The sequence below is a fragment of the Podarcis gaigeae genome (genome assembly GCF_964106915.1).
Source record: "Podarcis gaigeae genome assembly, chromosome: 8".
NCBI classification, from domain to species: Eukaryota; Metazoa; Chordata; class Lepidosauria; order Squamata; family Lacertidae; genus Podarcis; species Podarcis gaigeae.
The window spans coordinates 62709278-62725526 of NC_139684.1; the positions used below are offsets into that span (position 1 = coordinate 62709278).

General features: G+C 44.7%; 1 protein-coding gene across 2 annotated transcripts in view; it reads left to right on the forward strand.

Annotated features, from left to right (window-relative positions):
* The first annotated feature begins 1629 nt into the window (after positions 1-1629).
* The window catches only part of GRHL3 (grainyhead like transcription factor 3), a 52143-nt gene continuing 37523 nt past the window's right edge, over positions 1630-16249 (forward strand). Inside the window, exon 1 of one of the 2 annotated variants that reach the window (XM_083751740.1) lies at positions 1630-1796. In XM_083751740.1, coding sequence (XP_083607866.1) covers positions 1780-1796 — 17 coding nt within the window. In that variant the 5' untranslated portion in view covers positions 1630-1779. Of the gene's footprint in view, positions 1797-8006; positions 8065-16249 lie in introns of those variants that run through there. The other variant, XM_083751741.1, reaches the window with a different exon arrangement.

The window sequence follows — 16249 nt, forward strand, 5'->3', positions numbered from 1 at the left end:
GTGCCTGCCAAGGCTAATAAACTCTGCGGTGTGATCATGGACGCTCAGGTCAAAGAACCTGGTTTGAAGAAAGCCATGGAGCATGGCACAGGATTTGCCGCCTACCATCATGTTTACATTAGGAAGAGGAGGAGGTGGACAACAGCACATATGCTGCAATCCTAGCCCCACTTTCCCAGGAGTAAGCCCCATTTAATTCAGTGGGACTTACTTCTGAGTAGACATGGTGAGGAGTGGAGTTAAAAGATACTTCGTGGGGAGGAAAGAATTGGCACGTGCATTGTATGCAGAAGGCTCCAAGTTCAATTCCTGGCATGCCTAAGGTCAGGGGTAGGCAACCTAAGGCCCGGGGGCCAGATGCGGCCCAATTGTCTTCTCAATTCGGCCCATGGACAGTCTGGGAATCAGTGTGTTTTTACATGAGTAGAATGTGTCCTTTTATTTAAAATGCATCTGTGGGTTATTTGTGGGGCATAGGAATTCATTCATATTTTTTTTCAGAATATAGTCTGGCCCGCCACAAGGTCTGAGGGATGCCACCGGCTGAAAAAGATTGCTGACCCCTGCCTAAGGGGTCTGGGAAAGACTCCTGGTTGGAAAGTCTGGTGAGGTGCTGTTGGGCAGTTTAAACCATAGGGAACTAGATGGATCAATGGTCTGGCTCAGTTGGTGGCACCTTCTGATGTCTCCCCTGAAAGGTGGCAATGATAACATCTCAAAGTGATCTGCCTTGATCACTTTGTAAGGCAACCTCCCCCAACCTGGTGCCTCTCCCTATGTTTTGGACCACGGTCTCCCTCAGCCCCAGCCCCAGCCAGCTGCGAGCTGAGCTTGTATACACAAGAGAGAATTTCATTCTGTGCAGCTTCTCTGAACGAAGTACTTTAAGGGTGGGAAAACTTGACTTTAGTAAACGACAAAAGGCAACAGACTTTTTGACTCCTTTGGCATTGCCTTCATTTGAAAAATGTATGCATTTGTTTATATATTGTATGTCAGTTTGAAAAGCAACCAACAAGTTTAATAACAACAACAATAACAATAATAATAATATGTCCACCAGTACAGATTAGCTGACAATGTGCATGAAAAATGGACCAGGATTTATTTATTTTTAGCCATTAACTTTTTAAATTAAGTTATCAAGAAGTGTTGGTACAGGTTGACAGATGTAAAGCATTTCACTGAATCACTATAAGAAGACAACAAAACAACATCACACATATTGTCCTACATATTCATGATTTTTTGTTCCTTGCAGACAAAAGACCCCCCCTCCCCTCTCTTCCAAGAGTAACAGGTGGACAGCCTCACCCTTTCACTGTCTAAAAATCCAAAATTCCTGACAATGAACACAAACCCAAAAGATTTCATAAGAGAATCCACACCACTTTTTTGGGGGGGGGGGTCTTCCATCGTTTTGCCCTCCAGGAATTTTCCTTATTCTTTTGCCTCCTCACTCATTCCCCCCCCCCCATAAAAAGGTAGCTCCTTGTCTCAGCAACTGGCTGCTCGGTTTGCAAAGGGTTAACCCTTGCACCTGCTGAGGTGTACCTGTCTTCTGGCACCTGTCTCCTCCGGCCAATCAGAAGCAAGCCTCGAGAGACCTTACCTGTCAGCAGAATGCCTGCACCACACATAAACCTCTAACTTGAATCCAACTCTTCACTTTCCAGGTGATGTCTCTGTTTAGAAGACGGCATTAGTAGAGGTTAAAAGAGGTGGGAAAATATCTGAAGATCTTACTGTTGGCGAGGGAGTGGAAAACGTTGGGGGAACATGTCTAATGAGATCGAGTAAGTTAATTGCTTTTTATTACTTTGAGCGATCGCGTTTTTCAGCGGAGACAGATTTTAAGGCTTCCCACTTGTGCTGTGATTTAAGGTGGCCACTTCTCCAATGAAAGTTCTTTAAGAAAGAGCTGGGAAATTCAGTCTTTCCGCCTTCTTGCCTAGCATTCTCTGATGTCCTCCTTAATAACAGCAAACCTTGAGGCCGTGTGATGCTTTAATGCGCTGTTTATTTTATTTCTAAAAAGAAGAAAAGTCGGTGTTTTCTGGGTAAAATCCAGCCGAAACTGAACCCTTTTAAAAGAAACTTGTGCGGTGGTGGGTGGCAGCCAAGGGAGCGTGCTTGACTTCTCTGAAGTAAACTGAAAGTATTTAACTTCGGCTGGATCGTGTCCTAACATTCTAAATTCTGGGGGAGAAATCGCAAGTGAAGGCAGTGTCGCCAGTTTCCTTCGTCTCCCTCCTTCCTCGGGATGTTTAGTGTGCGGTTATTTCCCCGAGGAGAGTTCTTATTGGTGTGTGTCCGCTCTAGGATACGGTTTCCCTTTACCGCGATCTTTCAATGAGGTTTTCCCCTGGATGTGTGTAATTTTCGATAGAGTGATTTCATGGACACAGTGGGATGTGGAAAGTGGTTCTGACTTGAGTGTGTCTCTGCGTGTCCGTGCGCGCAAGGACTGTCTGTAGTTCGTTCCCAAATGTTGATGAAAACACGTCTTTGGGGAGAATCTTGTGGCACCTTAAAGACTAGCACGTTTATTAGGCAAGAACACTACATCGTGCATATGGAAAATCGCACTGCCAGAAGTCCAGAATGGAGGGCCACTCCTCTAGGATCATTTTAGGACCCACTCTAGTTGCAATTATGATTTGTTCTTAACGCTATATTTTATATTGATGTAACTCACCTTGTGACCTTCTAGTGAAGGGTGGGTATTTAAAATTAATCATAATAATGTCATCTGAAGTCAAAGAGAGATGTCCTAGCAGACTTGAAGCTTGCTTGCATATGATTCACCTCTAATTACTTCCTTAGCAGAACTGAGTGATGAAAATTAAGACTTTTTAGTTAGTCAGACCCAGGAAAGCATTATGTGGGATATTATTGACGTTTTTCATTGGAAAGTTGAAACCTGGAAAATCTGGCTCCTGTACACATACATTTGGTATCACGTTTAATTCCCAGACCTGAATTTCATGATTTCATCATTAATGGATGTGGGAAGATGTGCTCTGAAGCAGGGGACACCTATTATGTTCAGCAGAATTCAGTATTGTGCTCTTTTTCAGTATTGTGCTCTTTCAGATGAGGAACATCTGGATATTTTCCTTTGCATGGATAGCTGTTAAACCTAAAGAATATGAAAAGCTTTCCTATTGGACTAAAGTTTAGTTGAAGGAATGTGAGAGCTTTCAGGTTGTGCAGTGACTCTTAGCTGGCTACTTTCCATTCAGCCTGACAATAGGCCATATGCAAATCACAACTGATTCCTCTCCCAAAAATGTAATTATTGCTTCAGATAGAGTTCCGAATGCGCAATGCAAACGCATCTCCTTTCAAACACAGAATCTCCTGTGGCCACCAGGGGGTGGGGCACAATGAGGCTATGCCTTCAGATTACTATGCCCATGTACACATTACTGGTTTGAAGTACAGTTTAGGGGGGGGGGTGTTAATGTTCCAGGAATTGCACCTAAAACCAAAATTGCACCTAGCCAAAAACACATTGGGTTCAATGGCAGGTGGAATTGCCAAAGTCTTTTCCCTGGACACCCCTCCCCCTTTTCCCACCCCCGTTTAAAAAAACATTTCTGGTAAGCGTGCAAAGCTGGGTGTGCAAAAGTTAAATGTGCATAAGTTTCGGGCTTACTGTACAGCTAGGTCTTCTCAGTTTAGATCAAAGCTGGGGGTGGGGGGAAGGATTAATCAAAATGGGATATTTCACAATAAACCACAGGATAGATACAGATTATGACTGATGTGTGCACATTGCCTCGCAAACCAAGAGCTGGTATGTGCTAGATGTGTACACACAGCACATATCTTGCACTGACTCTCGGTTCACTAGTAAAAACTTATTCTACTGCTTTTCCCTCCTTGGTATGCATATTTTCTTGAGTTAGCTTATTCATTTGTATTTTGAAAGATGAATGGTGTACCTGATTGCCTGTCTGTCTGTACACACAGTTGCCCTTAGGTTAGGGCTGCTAATTTTCTCTCCTAGAATTGCTCTTGTGTCTTTAATAGCAGCTCATTCTAAACAAGTGGAGTTTTTGCTTCAATTGAGATGAAGTCATGGGAACAGCTTGGTTCATTTAATTTTTTGTGAACAGACTACAATTTATGGCATAGAAGCAGGGCCATGGAACAAGCTGGCAACCCCATTTTAAGGCTCCTGTGTGTCTTCTGTTTTAAGAAACAGGCCTTACTCTCTTTTTTAATGGGAGTGACTTCCCCACATACCTTTCATTGGAAGTGCATTGTATTTTATGAGGAAGGTCCCAGGTTCAATCTCTGGCATGTAGGCCTACAGCTAGGATTGAGAGAAAACTCTAAATCTAAAATCCTGGGCAGCTGCTGCCAGTCAGTGTAGACAATATTGTTAGATGGACCAATGGTTTGGCTCAGGAAAAGATGGCTTCCTGTGCTCTCTCTTATTGCTATTTTAATGACTATTTTATACCATTTTATGTGAACTACCTAGTTATTTTTTGATAAGTGGTACATAAATAATGCTATACATTTTAAAATGGCTCTAAGTGTCTTGCATGTGCAATTTCAGCAGCCTTACAGAAAATCTACAATTTTGCCTTTGGGCAACATTGGGCAACAAGATTCCTACATTGCAGTGGGTTGGACTAGATGACCCTCAAGATCCCTTCCAACTCTACAATTCTGTGATTCTATAACTTTCCCCATCCGTGCATGCAAGCTTTCCGCACCTTCTCTGGTCATCTGGTCATGGCATGAAGTAGGTTGCTGCCTGCTTGCGTTTCTAGTTTGTGCTAGAAATTGATTTGATCCTGATGCTTTGTTGCTGCTAAGTTCCTATAGCTGGAGGCATCTGTTGCATCTGCCTCTATGGTTCTAAGCAGTAGCTAGAGGGAAGTTTATAGATCAAAGGAACTTTAGCTTGCCTTAATTATGGCACCCGGACCAAATGCAAGTTGCCGGCTGTAAAATACTAGATTGTGTGCAAGCTGTAAAATGTGTGCATGTGTACTCCAGTGGTATCATAATTGTCATCACTGCTCTTGCAGGATAGTCTGTGTACAAGGCACCTTATAAAGCAGGGCTGGGGGCTCTGGGCCCCTCCAGATGTTGCTGGACTACAACTCCCACCATCCCTGAACTACTAGTCATGTTGGCTGGGACTGAGAGGAGGCGGAGTCCAACAGGAGTCTGGAGGGCCACAGGTTCCCAATTCCTCTTCTAAAACAGCCTAACCAAAAGAGGATCCTGTTCTGAAGAACTGCCAATCAAGCCCATGTAACGAGCAGGTGTTTGGACACTTTCCCTTGTGAAGTCTTTGAATGGCAAAAATTTGAGAGCCTTTCCTAAAATGGGACATAAGAAGAGTGCTGGATCAGGCCAGTGGCCCACCTAGTCCAGCATCCTGTTCTCACAGTGGCCAACCATTTAGTTGTGGTCTTGGCTTTTATATACAGATACACTGAATGGCAATTCAGACCAAAGAGATTGTGTGAGTCAATGTCCCAGCTGTTTCAGCGCTCCCTCAAAATTAATGGCTTTATTACTCCATCCTCCCTTCTCTTTCAAAGGAAGTTACTCACCTCTTTCTTTTGTGATGCTGAATGCTAATGGTTGAGGGGTGTTTTGGGGGGGGGGGGGGAGAGGTGCTGTTTAAAGTATTTTCTGCTTTCTCTCCCGTCTTGAGAATTGTGGCTTCATTTGCTTTGATGCTTTCAGCTAAATGGATGCAAGTGAGCCTGTCTGCCACCTCTATTCTGTTTGAACTGTGTGGCTTATGCAGGCATGTGATGGGCAAGCTTATTCCGAATGATTGATCAGGAGGATGATCAATGGCCAGACTTTATATGGGTTGGTTTTGACCTGAAGGCGTGGGCAGCAGAACTTTGGGAGAACTGCAGGTGCCTTCAAAGAGCACCTTCTTTGACAAGAGCAGAAGAGACAATGCCCTCGAGGTCAAAATCATTTGGGGATGGGCTCGGTTCAATAACCATTTCCAGAATAGCCAGGAGGGCTTTGAGGAAGGGATGAGCAAAAGTGAGAAATGAACTCCCTTACCAAAATGGCAGTCCAGCCACAGTGTTCTTGTAAATTGCTTGTTTGAAATTTTGGCGCCCCCACAGCGACTTGGGCTTCTGGGAGGTCCAAGTAAATATACAGACCTTGAGGAGAAAAGTGGCAAGAATCCCTGCCTCATACTTTGAAGGAAAGAAATTTCAAATTGTTTTTATTTTCTTAGGAATATTTTGTATTATGTAACCCACTTGCAAGTTGTTGTTCTTTTAAAATCCAGCCTCTTATAAACCATGTTAAACAACTAAATAAGATAGTATTATTTCTTGGTAGCCCCTGTGCTCAGGCAATAGTTTTCATTGCTGTTACCTTCCCACCCTTCCTCTGAAGCAGGGTTGGGGAACCTGTGGCCCTTCAAATGTGGTCGGACTCCAATTCCTATCAGCTCCCATCAACCTGGCCAATGTCCAAAACATATGGGGTGCCACAGGTTTCCTGCTTCCGCTCTAAAGAAATGTAGGAGGCATTTGTGCTTTCCCTGTTCCTCACAACATCCTTATGAGGTAGGAGGTTAGGCTGAGGTGGTGACTGGCCCAAAGGACACAACGCTAAACTTCCTGGGGGTGTTAGCATCTGAAGCTGGACCTTCATGCACTTCCTAGTCTAGACACTGCACCATGCAGAAGAAAGATGAATAGTGTTCAGCGTCCTTAGGAGACAAGGGACATAATTTGTGGCTCTTAGGTCTGAAATACAGAACTGAAATAAAACTTGTGGAGAAATGTTTTCTTCCTGGATTTCTTTCCACTAAATGAATGGATTTTGGCACGTGCATATTTAGATGAGCCCTTTTTTTGGAAAACCTACCCAATTAAGACACTCTACGTTGACTTGTGTGAAGTGATGGCAGCCTACACCAGAGGGGGTGGGGAGGCTGTGAATAACCTGTGGCCCTCCAGATGTTTCTGGGCTCCCAACTCCCATAACCCCCAGCCCACATAGTGAATAGTCAGGGGTGATCTGGGCATGGAGCAGGAGGAGGTGGGGGCGAGTGGTGGATCTGCCACCTGAGGCAACTGCTTCACCACATGGGCAAGGAGGCCCTCCCTTTCCCATCGCTCCCAGATGCAGTACTTTTCTATGAAGAAAGTTGACACATTCCGCTGTAATCCAGTGTTGAAAAAAATCCAGTAACGTACACGCGTGTGTGAGCTAGCCCATACTTATTAGGAAAACCAGGGCTGGCTCTGGCTGTCTGTTGTGAACAGTGTGAGAGTTCATGAGAATCTAGATTGTGAGAGCAATGGCAAAATGTGGCAGGAGATGTCCCAAAGCTCTTTAAAGCTGCATTCCATTCACTGGAAGGAAAAAAAAATAGGTTGAAAAATAGCACCTTTGCATGTGATCCAACAATGGGCTGCATTTAAAGTGTAGGACCTCCCACAAAGAATCCTGGGAACTGTAGTTCTGTGAGGGTAAACTACAGTTCCCATGATTCTATGGGCAAAGTCACGTGCATTAAACGTGTGGTGTGCACATAGCCTCAGACAAAGCTTTTAACAAGCAGGGCCTTGTCAGCAAGCCAGAAGTGTGTCGAGGCAGCAGGCAGCCCTGAAAGAGTTAACCAAGAGCTGCTCCCTCCTGTGGTTTTGTGGTCGAAACCATGATTGCCAGGAGCAAATTTTTGTCATGCAACAAGGCGTGCTATTAAAATGTTGAGTTATGTTTTTGGTGAATGAAAAGGTTAAAGCCCTTCATTAAAGCACAGAAGGGCTGGTCCCTGCAGAGAGAGAGAGAGAGAGAGAGAGAGAGAGAGAGAGAGAGAGAGAGAGAGATCTGTTTTACAGTCAAGCTGCTGCTGCTGCTGGGTGTTGTTTGGCCGCACCGGGCGCAACATCTGGGGGTTAGGGTTAGGGGGCACAAATTACTTGCCTTGCCCTGGGTGCTGACAACCCACGCTACGCCACTGTTTCAAATTAAAATTACACACAATTCTGTTTGAAGAAGATAGAAAGGTAGGGGCTTACAGCTGGTCCTGGTTTTTTAAAAGTAAGTCCAGTTCCTGTTTTTTCTTAGGTGTATGCATTGGAGAAGAGTCATGTCTTAGTGGTAGATAATCTGCCTTGCCAGCAGGTAGGGACAGGAGAGACTCCTGTCTGAAACCCTGGAGAGCTGTTGCCAGCCAGTGTCCACAGTACTCAGCTAGGTGGACCAGGGAGAGCTTCCTATATTCCTAGGTTCTTCCTACACTGTTACTGTGTGCCTAATCCTATGATTTTCCTTGCCAATTTAAGTTGAAGGCAGGGTGTTCTCTGAATTGGGGGGGGGGGTAGTGCATATGGTGCTAGGCCAGTGAACCCAATAGCCAATGTCCAGTTCCCATAGGGTCACTTGGGCAGCAGCTGGGGTTGGAATTCCTGCAAAGAATACCCACCTCAGGAAATGGACACACTTTTTACCTTCCAGCAGCACACTTTTTACCTTCTCATAAAATAAGGCATGTTCTGCATAATTTAAGGCAGATAACCTGGATACTGCACACCATAACATTTCAAAGCGCATAATCCTGGGAGTTGTAGTTTGCTAAGGGTGCTGGGAATTGTAGCTCTTGGAGGGGCAAAGTGCAGTTCCCAAGATTCTCTGGGGAGGAATAATGTGCTTTAAATGTTTGGTGTGAACACAGCCAAAGTGTGGAGCAACCATCCCATGCTTTGTAAAATTAAATCCCACCATGGGGATTCAAACGAAATAAGAGAGTGAGTGGGTAGGTCACAGAAGACCGATACCAGCCCACCCCATCTCTAAATAATCAAATTTTTGCACTGGGGTAACCAAGATACTTTTTCCGATACCAGTGTTTGCGTTTGCCCCTTAAAAGCTTAATTTTAAGCAAGCCAAGAGCCAAATCTAATAAAAAGCTTTACAATGTTTTACAAGGATCAAGACTTCATCCAAGCCATAGGTGTGGCTTCTGGAAAAAAGCTTCCCCCCAGTACCAGGGTTGGAGCGGCCTTTTTAAATCCTGAGAATATTCCCATGCTTTTAACATCTGTATTCAGACTGAAATTCAGAAGCTGTAGCTTTCCTAGTTCAGAGTTCAATGCTTGCAAACGTTTTACAGAACTGAAATGAACTTTTCCACAACTTCAAAACGTTGACTACATTTTTAGATCGAGGACTGACCTTCTCAATTCCAGACGTTTTGAAATATACTTGTAAATTCCCCCTCCTTTTCTCTGGTTTTTTTTTAATCCCTAAATCTATCAGCATCCAATTTTGAAGCAGGGGAACCCTTGAAGAATAGGATAAAAATTAAAATTTCTTCAACAAATGCATGCTAAATGAATTTGTTCTCCACATAAAATTAATTTCAGCTGTAACAATAAATTTTGGTCTGTCATGCAGCCTTACCTGTAACTTAGTTCTGGAATATGTGAAAGAGTTGCCTTTGAGTATGCATGGTGCCCCAGAACCCAGACCTAAACATCTGGGATTTGTAATTCGGAGTTTTATCTCTAGGTCTAAAGGTGTGGAGTTCAAAACGGATTGAGATTCTTAAAGGCATTTGTTTAGTCTTCTCTCTCTATGTGTGTGTTAATTAGTGTACAATTGTGTTTGCCTTGATGTTCCACCAGTAAACTATAAAACAACCACAAAAGACAATGAGAAGCAAGTACAAGGCTGGCTTTTAATAACGCTTTTATTAAAAAGAAAAAATGTTTTCCGGAGCTCCATGAAGTGTGATGCCATCATGTCACACAATCTGGTTTTAGAAGTTATTGCATCCCATGGCACTCGCCTAATAAATGTAAACCACCTGTGACTCTCTTGTTGTCACAGTTTGGAAATTGTACACTTAGTGCAATCTTATAAAGATTTTCTCAGAAGTGTTCAGTGGGCCTTACTGTCCAACAAGTAGGTTTGGGACTTTTGCCTAAAAGCTGTACTGACTTGCAAAGAGTTTGGTGGTAGAAGAAGAAGAGTTTGGATTTGATATCCCGCTTTATTGCTACCCTAAGGAGTCTCAAAGCAGCTAACATTCTCCTTTCCCTTCCTCCCCCACAACAAACACTCTGTGAGATGAGTGAGGCTGAGAGACTTCAGAGAAGTGTGACTGGCCCAAGGTCACCCAGCAGCTGCATGTGGAGGAGCGGGGAATCGAACCTGGTTCACCAGATTACGAGTCCACTGCTTTTAACCACTACACCACACTGGCTCTGGTAGGGTTCTGGACAGTCTTACTGCAGGCTGCAGGGAGAGGAAGCTCTATTTTTGACTGCCCCACCCTGCATAGACCTTCTTGCATGTGATAAATAAGAGCACCAGGGAGAAGTGGTGCTTCTTTCTCAGTCATGTGTCTAGAACAGTTTAGAAGCTATGGCTCTAAAGACGAAAGGGGAACCTGCACCTCCACAGATGTTCCTATATTTGCCATGTATGAAATTGCTGTTGGAGAAATGGATTCTGCTTTTGAAGTGTTTTGATCTGGGCCTTAATTTCAGTCTAGACCTGTAAGTCGGTTTCCTCCAAAGAATCCTTGGAACTGTAATTTGTTAAGGGTGCTGGGAGTTGTAGCTACAGTTCACACGATTCTTTGGGGGAAGCCATGGGCTTGAAATGCATGCTATGGATGTGGCCCCAGTTGAGATGGCCCGCTTGCTTAGATGCAGTGCAGCTTATTGGATTCCGCGTACAATGTCGTACCTGTGCCCCTTAAATGGTAGCACGGAGCTGAGTGCCTTCCTTCGGAAATCCTGAGAAGCCTGATGAAATCTGGAGATCATCAGACCTTGAGGACTAGTAACCCTACAGTCAACTCAGGAATGGCAGTGAGTGTGTTCATATGCTGTTATCCCCCAGAACTGGGAGGAAACCAGAGTGTACACGAACACACACAAAAAGGTAGGAAGAGGAGGTCGTTTTTCTTTCCTTCTGTATTTTAGATGTGTGATGTGCATTCAACTTTAGTGTGCTGCCTGAATCCAGAATCATAACTTAAGTTCTCGCCTCCTAAATTACAATCTGCAACAACTGACCCTGATTCTGGGGTCAGACAACCTGCTCGCTTTGCCAAGCCTTGGCTTAGCCATCACACGTCACTGAGCTTAAAAGCTCAGGAAGGAGCAAAGCAAGTTCAAGCTCCTCCTTGGGAACCAGCACATTTACACCAAGCCAAAGTTTGGCTTAGCATTACATGCAAGCACAAACACTGTCGACTTGAAGTCATTCTCTACCCGTAAGGCTGTCCGGTCTGGATATAGGCTAAACGGAAGAACCAAACCAAGGGAGAGCAGCAGGGCTTGGAAGCTGTCCGTCCACAGTTAGCCCTAGGGAGCAGAGTAAGGTGGACAGCATGAGTCACCTGGGCACAGTCTTCCTTGCTATGATGAGATGGACTGTATTTTGATATAATTTATACAATTACACATTTGCATTGATACAATTAGTATATGTGAATTTTATGAAAATGCTTCCTTGCGCCTTTTTCAAGTCACACGTTTCCTCTTTCTTTTTTTGCAATGTATTATAGTCACCTGAACACAGGTTCATCACATGACCAGGTGGAGGCTGGCGTGGGGGCAATACGGACACCCCCACCCTCTTCCGTTCTCCTTCTGGTTGCCATCTGAAAAGACCTTTTCATTTTATTTATATATCCTGCCCTTCTGTTTTACATAACCTTCAAGGAAGCTTATAATAATTGTGAGGTAATGATAGAATAATCTTTTTTTAAACAAACAAACAAACAAACAAACAAACAAACAACATGACTAAAAATCTGCACTTTTAGGAAAGTTAAGAAGTCTGAACCAAGTAAAATATCTTCATATGGTGTCAAAGGGCAGAAGAGTACCAAGCAAGCCTCCTTATTGAGAAGAAGGTCCATAAATGGGGTGCCCATCACTGCAAAGGCCATTCACTGGTCACCACCCCCTGCTTGTCTTCTGAAGGGCCTCAGGGGACCACGGCCGTGTCTTGGCTTAATAAAACATGCTGGCATGTGAGCAGAGTGCACACTGACTGATCACTCCTGGAAGTGAGTGGGTGTGAGTGGGTAAGCAAACCAGGAAGGAAATGACCTAGTGCTAAAGCCAAATCTGGAACCATGGTTTGTTGCTCCCTCACAGACCATGTGATTTGTAAGCCAACAACAAACCATGGTTTCAGACTACCTGGTGCTTGTGAATCATTATGGTGAAACGAACCACAACCTTGAGTTTAGTGGACATGATGCTAGCTGAGTGATCCTCTTCTTAGTGTGTGAGCAAACACAGTATGCCTTATTAATCCAATAGCCTTGACTTACTGTTCTGTGTGAATGCAGCCATTCCTAACCATGCATGCTTGAGTGGGAGCTAATGCTCTTTCCCTCAGATAGATAGATAGATAGATAGATAGATAGACAGATAGACAGACAGACAGACAGACAGACAGACAGATAGATATTCTTAAAAGGAGGTGGGCTTTGTTTTTAACCGTAACTTTGATGGCACAGTGCTTTCTTCCCAAGCAGGGAGAAAGGGCCACCTTGTCTGTGTTGCAAAACTGTGGGTTTTCCCACCCTGACCCCACCCGCTACAATCTCCCCCTTTTAGTCTGACAGCTACACAAAAGAGAACAAGCTTGTAAAAGAAAGAAGAAGAAAGTTTGTTTAACCACACAGAATTACCCACAGACAGAGAAGTCAAGGATAGCATGACAAATAACTGCAAAGTGAGTGGGTGGGGTAGGAGGGTGGGATTGCTGCTTAGAGAGGATTTGGGGGCATTTAAAAAAGGGTGAGGTGCTATATTGGGGGTCAGGGGTGCAGGGAACCACAACCTGTCGCAGAGTACCTTCCCACTTACATCATTCGGCCCCACAACACACAAACGTGGAGAGTTTTGTTATTCATATTTGGAATTAATGCAGAGAGTTTGCAACTCTGGGCCTCTTGGAAGAACTTTTTTTAAGGTGTGTATGTTGTGGGGGGGACTCCTGCACATCTCATTCTGTATTAACCTTTTGCTGAAAGGTAGTACAGTATATAAATATTCTACATAAATATGAATAATGTAACCAGTGGAAGCTGGTACCTGTTGGGAATGTTTGGACTGGAAGGTAGAGCCAGAGTCCCCACTGGACTGGTGTTAAGTATGGGGGCAAGCAGACAGGGGCTGGTGGGACAGCACCTCCCTCACCCTAGTGGACCAGACGAGCCCCCACTGAATGTAACAATCTAGAGTACAGCTTAGCTGATCAATAAGGTCACATCACCAGGGATGATGGTGATGGCCTTTGCAGGTCTGGAGGGATGTCAGGAGGAAGCTGACTGGGCAAATAGGGAAAGTGAGGAAAAGATGCTCTACCCTGTGCAAAACCATTAAGTCTCGAGTCTAAAGCTATATACAGATTTGCACAGTGAAGTGTTCCTCGCCCCGCTGCCTTTCAAGTCGCTTTCTCACACCAGAGAAGGGCATGTCTCCACCCAATGCACATTGCTCGATTTCCTGCGCTAAACTCCTGTTCAATGAAGCTGCCCGCTGGGCCATGGGCATGGGCTGGAATGTACACACCTGAAGCTGAACTGCAGCTGCTGTTCTCAAATTGGATGGAAGCTGGTTTGAGAGAAGGCAGTATTTCCCCAATAAACTACAGGATATCTATGGATTGTGGCAATGCCATGTGTTCTCTGCTTCAAACACCAGTGGTGAGGATGCACAGGAGCTGGAGTAAAAATGGCAATCTGTACACAGCTTAAATTGCTGAACCACATCGCTGCATCTGCAAGGCACTTGCAAACCTACACATGTCTCCTCTGATCCTGTGCGTGTGTCCTGATCCTGTGTCTACCCTTGTGCGCACCTACCCCCAAAAGTTCAATGGTTCTACGCTCCTGAGAATATGTCGTAGCTGGGAGCAAATTGCTTATGCACATTAGTTCATGCTGTAACTGTGGGGAGATGCTGAGCATGCATGCATTGCTTTGTCAGCTTAAGATACAGCGGCAGACCGTGGGGAGCCTAATTAAAAAATAAATAAAGGAGAAGGGAAGTCCAGGCAAGGCTTGGAGAGAGCCCATCCCTGGGCTGAATAGCCCTGCTGCTGATTCTCTGCCCTCCCCCTTACTCCTTTTCATGTGAATATTTTGGATTCAGTCTGGCTGAAGGTTCTTGTCTGAACAGGATTAAGCAGAGTTGATGGTGGTGAAACCTGAGTCATCCTAACGTGTGCTCCTTGGAGACAGTGGGGCGGCACTGAAGGGGAGGGAGGGCTGCGTGAGAAAATTTAAAGACAACGAAACTTCCACTTAAAAAAACGCATGAAAAAAACCACCTGTTGGTGTTTTTATGCAGTGGGTGAAACTGATGAGCATTAGTGCCATCATGTCCCATTGGGAGAGGCTGGTGGGGAAGGGGCAGATCTGTTTGCTCAAGAAAGGGGGGACATAAGCTTTTGCTCTTAGGCACTTCGGCTTGGATTTCCCTCCTCCTTTCTTCTGATAGCCATACTTAGGGAAAGGGGAAGCAAAATTCTGGAAAGAATAATAGAAGGGGACCCCAAGGGCCACCTAGTCCAACGTTACATTTTTGCTGCCATAGTGAAAGCATAAAAGCAAATAGATTTTTTTCTAAACATATTGCTGAGTATGCACATCAACATGCCTGCTGTGGCCCTATAGTCGCCCCAACTTCTTTTCTTACAGGCCTCTGCTCTTCTGCTTTTAAACAACAGCTTCACATGCAGATAAACTCTAGTGATCATTGTCACCTCCAAGTTGTAAATAAAACTTTTTGCAGGCAGAGCTGCTCTGGAAGGCATACGATCATCATCGCAGCCTGCAACTGCTGCTGCTGTTTTTCCCAGTCACTTGACAGTGCTTAGTGGTCCTTGTTGATTAGATGCTCAGAAATAGTTAGATGATGCTGGCTGATAACCACGGAGATGGTTTTCTGTTGCCTGTGATGACTTGGTTGCTTGAGCCACCTGGGTTTCTTTGGCCTGGGGCTCTTCGAACTTGTTGCCTCCTAGTACTTCCTGTTGTTGCATACTCTACAGCTGTTTGGCAGTTCTAGTGGCCAGGCTATATCCATCATGCATAGCGTAGGTGGGGCAGGCGGGCTGTTTTCTCACTAGATCTCTGCCTGTGCAGGGATGGCGTTAACGACCTGGCCCTCCACATGTTGCTGGACCAGTTCCCATCAGTCCCAGACAGCATGGCCAGTAGTCAGAGATGAGGGGAACTTAAATCCATCCAAGATCTGGCAAGCCAGAGCTTCTCCACTCCTGATTCTGGCTGAACCACTGGCATTCCCACCCCCACCCCCACCCCTAGCAAGTTGGCTGTCAGGCTTTATGAAAGGCCATAGGGCCTTTGCCAGCAAGGTGATGAACTGATAAGCTAAGCAAGCAGTGAGAGTATCCCTATTCCAAGAAGGCCACATTAGGCCTTAGTGATTCCTGAGGGCCACTGTGGCTGTAAGCATTCCAACTGGCTCTCTTTCCCCCCATGAGGTAAATTCATTGTGTTGTATCCCAGTAAGTTCCACTCAGAATAAACCTGCTGAAATTTATGGACCTACATTGGACCACATCTGCACTTATACACTTAAAGCTGAATAATAGCACTTTAAAAAGTCATGGCTTCCCCCAAAGAATCCTGGGAGTTGTCACTTGTGAAAGGTGCTGAGAGCACATCCACCAACATTTCTCCAATGAAAATAGGGACGTCCCATTCTAAATTGATCATTTTACTATTTATACCACACACATCTTACTGGGTTGCCCCAGCCACTCTGGGCAGCTTCCAACATATATAAAAACATAATAAAGCATTAAACATTAAACAAAATCCTTCACTATATAGGATTGCCTTCAGACAATTTGGGGGGTCAGATAACTCCATACCCTCCAACATTTCTCCAATGAAAATAGGATACATCCTAAGGATATTCCGGGATCAAACTGGGATGGCTTCTCTAAATCAGGGACATTCCTAGAAAATGGGGACACTTGGAGGGTCTGTGAGAGTTGTTAGGGGATTCCTATTCCCTTTACAGAGCCACAATTTTCAGAGTTCTAGAAAGAGGGATTGATTGTTAAGCCACTCTGCCAACTGTGGCTCTTTGAGGGGGATACAAGGTTTCCTCACAACCCTCAGTCCCCTTAACAAACTACAGTTCCCAGGATTCTTTGGGGGGAGCCTTGACTATTTAAAGTGGTGTGATACTGCTTTAAATATAAAGCTTAAATG